This window comes from Nanorana parkeri, unplaced genomic scaffold, assembly GCF_000935625.1.
Source record: "Nanorana parkeri isolate BGI_ZX_2015 unplaced genomic scaffold, ASM93562v1 scaffold1507, whole genome shotgun sequence".
Classification (NCBI taxonomy): domain Eukaryota; kingdom Metazoa; phylum Chordata; class Amphibia; order Anura; family Dicroglossidae; genus Nanorana; species Nanorana parkeri.
The window spans coordinates 30592-37515 of NW_017307775.1; the positions used below are offsets into that span (position 1 = coordinate 30592).

Genomic DNA, 6924 nt, shown 5'->3' on the forward strand with positions numbered 1-6924 from the left:
TCCTCCGGGTCACGTCTGGGGAGGTTCTCATTCCTCCGGGTCACGTCTGGGGAGGTTCTCATTCCTCCGGGTCACGTCTGGGGAGGTTCTCATTCCTCCGGGTCACGTCTGGGGAGGTTCTCATTCCTCCGGGTCACGTCTGGGGAGGTTCTCATTCCTCCGGGTCACGTCTGGGGAGGTTCTCATTCCTCCGGGTCACGTCTGGGGAGGTTCTCATTCCTCCGGGTCACGTCTGGGGAGGTTCTCATTCATCCGGGTCACGTCTGGGGAGGTTCTCATTCATCCGGGTCACGTCTGGGGAGGTTCTCATTCATCCGGGTCACGGTGTATCTATAGAAAATAAATCAAGGCAGCTGGACTTGCTGTATTTGTTTCTGGAAGACGTTGCGCTGGTCATGTGACTGGCTCGAGGAACGGCTGAAACGTTGTGTCCGGAGCGGTCCGTTACCCATACTCAAACGGTCATTGCAATCAGTACCGCCCGTCGCTGCCTGAAATAAGTGCGTACAGCTATGTACATAGAACCTTTATGTTTTGTGGGCGGCGCCTTCTAGCTGAATAGCCGGCCATTCTCCCAGCAGCGCAGTCCTCTCTGGTGCTGGACTAAAGCCATGCCGTACCTCCCGGTTTGCTCCAGTGATGGGGGAGGGGGGGGTTCCGGGTTTACAATGGACTGTTCATACAGATGAAGGACTGTAAAGGGGCGCTCATCATTAAATCACACGGCTTTTTCCTGCGTTTGGTTTAAGCTGCTGCTCCCGATACGTGCCAGCAACCCGGCGGCTTGCTTCTGTGAGCCCATAGCGTATGGACAAGCAGCCAACGAATCAATAGGCTTGCTTCTATGACCCCCATGAGCTAGGGATGGAAAAAGATCATGTCCATTTCTTTCTTGTTCATGGACACAGGAATCCATAGACTGTCGGGTTATACTGCCACCTGCAGGAGGAGTGGACGCTGGCAAGCAAAAAGAAATGGTGTGCCAGCTCAGTGTGACCTCTCCTACTACCAGCATGCCTCAGTTTTATGCTGGTGTCCAAAGAGCACGGCCGCCTTCTCTCTGCTCCGCTGGGGAACAGTCTGATATTTCTGATGGCTTGCTCCAAGGTTTGGTTGTGGGCTTGTAGGTGTTCCCTGGGTGTTGGGACACCCCAACAGTAATGACTTCCTGTGTCCCCCAACGGGTGAGAAAGAAAATTACATTTTTCGTACCGGCCATAAAATCCTTTTCTTGGAGCCCAATGAGCAGAGGTAGCCAAACTCCGTGCCATCCAGCTGCGGTTGAAACTACAAATCCCATGATGCATCTGTCTCCAGGAGTCATGCCGGTGGCTGTAATAATCTTGCAATGCCTTATGGGACTTGTAGTTCCACCACAGCTGGAGGGCCGGAGTTTGGCTGCCTTTGCGGGACACGGGTCCCCACCGGATCATGCCCAGGGTGCTACGTTTTAGCATAACTGAGGCATGCTGGGAGTGGGAGGAGTTATCCTGGGCTTGTTTGCCATTGTCCTACAGGCGGCAGTATAACCGGACGGCCTCTGAATCCCTGTGTCCCTCAATGGACTCCAAGAAAGTGGAGAATTGAATTACTTGCCCTTCCGTGATTCTCCTCTCCTGGCGCCTATACATGGCGGCGTACAGCAACCATAGGAAAGCCGCCATGTTGTCACCAGGAAATGGGTTTTACTGGACGTACAAAATGGAGGCGTGGCCTGCTAACACCTGTCCATAGCTCACGTGACACCTCCATCTCTAACAGGAACTGGCTGTGGGGCCTTGAAGAGGAATCCGTTGTGTAATCACGTGTTGGGGGAAATTGCCGTCATTACAGGGTGTGGTGTGTTGGGTTGTATGACCGGTTTAAGTTGCTTCTGGACACAGGTGAAAGTCCGCCCTTGAATGGTGTCCGTGATACGCTGATCAGATCTCTGTTTTTGGGTACATTTGGGCCACATGTTATGAAGGAGCAGATATCCGAGGCTTAAAGGAGAACTATGGGGTCAGGGCTTGTCCTCATAGTTCTCCTTAGGGTAACGGGAGGACACAAACTAGCGTCCTCCCGTCACCCTAAGCTCAGTATACCCCCCCCCCCCCCCCCCCCTCATAGTTCTCCTTTAAGCCATTCACATGAGAAACGGCACAGACAGCTCCCGGGAAGGACAGGTGCTAAGTGTGATTATACACGGCAGCCCCCGTCCTTCTCTATGGGAATACGCGGCCGTACACCTCCCTACGCTCACCCCAAGTGCAGGTCGGTGCGGGTGTCCCGGCTCGGACGCAGACAGGATCCACCTTGTCAGCGTACGAGTACGGACACCCGCAAGGATGGGTGAGCGTAGGGAGGCGTATTCCCATAGAGAAGGACGGGCTGCCGTGTATAATCACTCGCAGCACCTGTCCTTCCCGGGAGCTGCCCGATACGAGCGTGCACGCAGCATGGATCTGTACGTGCCGGGCCGTTTCTCATGTGAATGAGGCCTTAAAGAGAACCTGTACTGAGAGCATTGTGGAGGTTTCTGTTACTGACCTGCGTCTGAAAATGCTATTTGCCGGGCTGTCTGTGGCGTCAGTACTTTGCCACGCATGTACTCTGCATCTTTGTTGTCCAAGCAATGTCAGGACTCCTGTTCAGTGTCTGAAGCCACGGCTATAGCAGGACAGCCAGGCAAGTGGTATTGTTACCAGTGGCAGCCACCATTCGTCTCAGTCCCGGGGTCCCTATGTACTGAGGGGTGTTGGAGCCAGTTACCGATATCGCCTGTGCTAAACAAAACCCCCCCCCCAAAAAAACCTCTTCCATGTGCCCACAAAGGGGGATTGCGATTATGAGCCGCCCGGCACAAAGCTGCACATTGGGAGAGGACTGGCCAGAAAACACTTGGACCAGTTTCCAGAGACGAGCTGGAGGACCGTGAGAGATGATTTTGTACAGTAGTTGGAGATCTTGGTTTCCCCCCCCAAATATTTCTGTGCAGCCCCGCTCCTCATTATTAGCGCTCTCCATAGAGATATACAGGTGCTGATGATTGGTCCAGAGCCGGGGTCACCAGACACGGCCTCCGTACAAGAGACTAACATTCCTGGAGGTACCTAAAATCAGGAGCCCCGAGCAAGGTGGAGGAGTGACAGGTTTGCTTTAGAAGATGGTTTATGGTGAAAGGCCAACAACGAGCTACTTCAAGTATAGTGATTGAGTGACACCCCCCCCCCCGGTTCAATGTTCATTTAGCGGGGGGTTGGAATAGGTACAGATACCTTATTTCTGGCTCCCCGGCGCTTTGCATTGTGGGAGTTCTTTTACCTCTTCTGGGCGGCTGAAAGGAATGTGAACGTATCGCCAGGTGGGGAATGTCAATGGGGGTCAAAAGGTGCTAATCCCGGAGGGGACGCTGTGATCGCCTTATACAAATGCAGGATTGTGTTGCTGCTACTCACAGCTCTCCATAGCAGTGTAGGTCAGGCCATGGCCTCCAAATGTCCTACTTCTATGGGGCCTTTGGGTTAGACCTCCAGGTGTCTCTTCTATGGGGCCTTTGGGTTAGACCTCCAGGTGTCTCTTCTATGGGGCCTTTGGGGTAGACCTCCAGGTGTCTCTTCTATGGGGCCTTTGGGTTAGACCTCCGGGTGTTTTACCTGTATGGGGCCTTTGGGTTAGACCTCCAGGTGTCCTACTTTCATGGGGCCTTTAGGATAGACCTCCAGGTGTCCTACTTTCATGGGGCCTTTGGGGTAGACCTCCAGGTGTCTCTTCTATGGGGCCTTTGGGTTAGACCTCCGGGTGTCTTACTTTCATGGGGCCTTTGGGTTAGACCTCCAGGTGTCCTACTTTCATGGGGCCTTTGGGTTAGACCTCCAGGTGTCCTACTTTCATGGGGCCTTTAGGATAGACCTCCAGGTGTCCTACTTTCATGGGGCCTTTGGGTTAGACCTCCGGGTGTCCTACTTTCATGGGGTAGACCTCCGGGTGTCTTTCTTTCATGGGGCCTTTGGGTTAGACCTCCGGGTGTCTCTTCTATGGGGCCTTTGGGGTAGACCTCCGGGTGTTTTACCTGTATGGGGCCTTTGGGTTAGACCTCCGGGTGTCTTTCTTTCATGGGGCCTTTGGGTTAGACCTCCGGGCGTCCTACTTTCATGGGGCCTTTGGGGTAGTGGGCGTCCTACTTTCATGGGGCCTTTGGGGTAGACCTCCGGGCGTCTTACTTTCATGGGGCCTTTGGGGTAGACCTCCTTGTGTTTTACCCTCCGGGTGTCATACTTCTATGGGTCCTCTTGGGATAGCAGTGGAACATTCCGTGGCAGAGATGGATGTACACTACTCTATGGTGATTAGACTTCATTTCTCACAGCTGTCCTCAGCACAGGTCGCTCAGTTCCATTACAGAGACACTGAATATGACATATGTGGGGTCTCCGGTACAACATGCACGAGTTACCCCTCTGCATTGCCCATCCCCAGTGCACAGCCGGTGCCGAGGGTCGGGGCACCACAAAGTACAGGCTGTGTGCAGGTCTGGTCTTCCTTCTGCTGCTGTGTGTTGGCAGCCCATGGGCATGTCAGTGCCCACAATACAGCACGTTGACCTCCATGCAGCAATGGCCGAGTGGGAAACCACATTTAAAGGGTTAGTCCACCCAAAACTGATAACCACACATTTATTCAGGCTTGAGATTTACATCACCCAACTTACCACCAGCCCAGGGCCCTGAATGTCCTCTGCTGTAGTTAAGTAACACAACTTGGCCCCCCAAGCCCGTGATTGGACGGTCAAGGGACAGCAACATACTAGTGAGGTCAGCATGTTCCTCATCAGCCTGGGAGCCAAGCTCGGGTGCTGCCGTATAATGGTGGACAGTGGTTAGGATCGGCCTGGACTTCATCTTCTTCTCATGATTTGCTGTGGTGGACTCTTGTGATTGGCATCCTTGGTCTGCCCATACGCTGTGTGCAATACAAAGGAGGGGGGAGGAGGGGCCTCAAACTTCTTTTATATATGATGGAGAACTCGGCGGGTTGAGTGGGACCAGCCAATGGACATGAAGGAATCGTCACCCTGGAGCCCCAACATACCCAGATGGCTCAGCGCACAATCGTCCAGCTCTATCACAAATCACGTGGGGGAGGGCTGACACTTGATGGAAGTCTGGTTACCATTGGCCGGTGCACCTTACACCTTCCTGCTGAAGAACGGCGGAGCGATGTCATGTCATAAATCAGCTGTAGAACCTGAGACTTGATTGCATTTGTATCATGTATACCCGAGAAGGAGGCGGAGCCGCAAGCGGTGTGAACGGAGGATTACTGCACAATAAAATTATTTAATTTGCTTAAAATAAAAATGTGTCATTGTCAGTTCTTCATTCATGGGGGAGGAGCACGGCAAGGTTCGGGGGGGGGGGCACTTGGTCATGCTGGACAGCCAGCCCAGTTTGAAGTAGGAGGGCGCCTGCAGGTCTTCATCTTGTGTGGCCAGTTGTCGGAATAAAGAGCCCGGACGGAAGCTGTCCTCTGCCGGCTGGGGAGCGGTCGCCGGTTCCTGCAGAGATGGGGAGAGATTAGTGAACGAGCACGGAGCGATGATCAGAGAAAACGGCTGCCGGTCACAGATTTATATTGTAACTCCGTCACTAGGACCATTCAGGGCAAGGTGACAGGTTCTCTTCTAAGATCCCCCCACATACCATCACCGGTGATACTCACCTGACCCACCAGAACCCAGACCCTGTGTGAGTTCTGTTCTGGAGCTTACACAGGGTTAGCTTCCTCCTCCTACTCATGGGAGTAAGTTCAGGCCCAGTGATTGGCTACTCAGGCTGGAGCATTGCATTCTGGGAGGTCACATGCTCCTCCACAGAACTGAAATGATATGTGTGCTTAAATCCAAATAGCTTCTGTGTCTTTCAGGGGTTGTCACCCTCAGCATTCCAGCTGTGATAGAACTACAAGTCCCAGGAGGCATTGTAAGACTTAGGGCAAGTTCACACCAGCCCCAGTGCATTCCGGCACAATTCGGTGCCAGGACGCACTGGATCGCATGCTGGCCGGCTCACTGCATTCTGGGGCGGGGGGCTGGGCGGTGTATTGAATTCAATGGCGCCACACCACACCACACCACGCCCCCCCCTCCGCCACAGTGCAAACGCCCACACCGGACCATGGGGCACATCAGTGCCTACGTTTCGGTCCGGTGCTATCAGGAAAAAAATGCTGCTTTTTCTGATCACAGGTGCCGTGCGTTCCAGGTGATTGCACTGTGGCTGGGGGGGCGTGGCTGCGGTGCCATTGAATTCAATGCCCCACCCCAGAATGCAGTGAGCCGGCCAGGATGTGCTCCAGTGTGTTCCGGCACCGAATCATGCCGGAAAGCACTGGGCTGCTGTGAACTAGCCCTGCCCGTCACAGGCATGACTCCCAGAGGCCCGAAGTAGATTTGTAGATTCACAACAGCCGGAGGGCCGAGGTTGCCGCCTCTATTAGGAATCATGGGGCCCCCGTACGGCGTACCTGGCAGGCACACGTGCTAAAAATCAGAATTGTTGGACAGAAAACGACTTTAAACCCCCCAAAACAGCGGGACAGGAAGTGAGGGAAAATCTCCCAAATGCAGAGACACACACACACACACAATACTTAAAGTTCACACAGTTAAAGCAGAACTCCAGCCATCAAAGTCATCATTCGCCAATCCCCCCCGTGCCACCTCCCCTGTCCCCTCCCCCACTCTGGGACAATGTACACTTTTTGCTTATCCTAAATTTCTAACTAAATACCCTTTTTTAATAATCCATTCCTCCTTCCTGTGGTATGGGGGTGGGCCGGGAGCAGCGGTGCCGCAGGGCCTGCGTGTCCCAGAAATTTGTGCTCCTTGGGCACAATAGCAGAGACCACAGGCTGCTGCGGCGGCGGCTGCATCGTTCCCTCACT

General features: G+C 53.8%; 1 protein-coding gene across 1 annotated transcript in view; it reads right to left on the reverse strand.

The window, feature by feature from the left end:
- Nucleotides 1-1827: 1827 nt before the first annotated feature.
- Nucleotides 1828-6924, reverse strand: part of COG1 (component of oligomeric golgi complex 1) — a 37029-nt gene continuing 31932 nt past the window's right edge. Inside the window, exons 14-16 of the mRNA XM_018570329.1 lie at nucleotides 5328-5536; nucleotides 4691-4941; nucleotides 1828-1982 (exon numbers count right to left, since the gene is read on the reverse strand). Coding sequence (XP_018425831.1) covers nucleotides 1828-1982; nucleotides 4691-4941; nucleotides 5328-5536 — 615 coding nt within the window. The remainder of the gene's footprint in view (nucleotides 1983-4690; nucleotides 4942-5327; nucleotides 5537-6924) is intronic.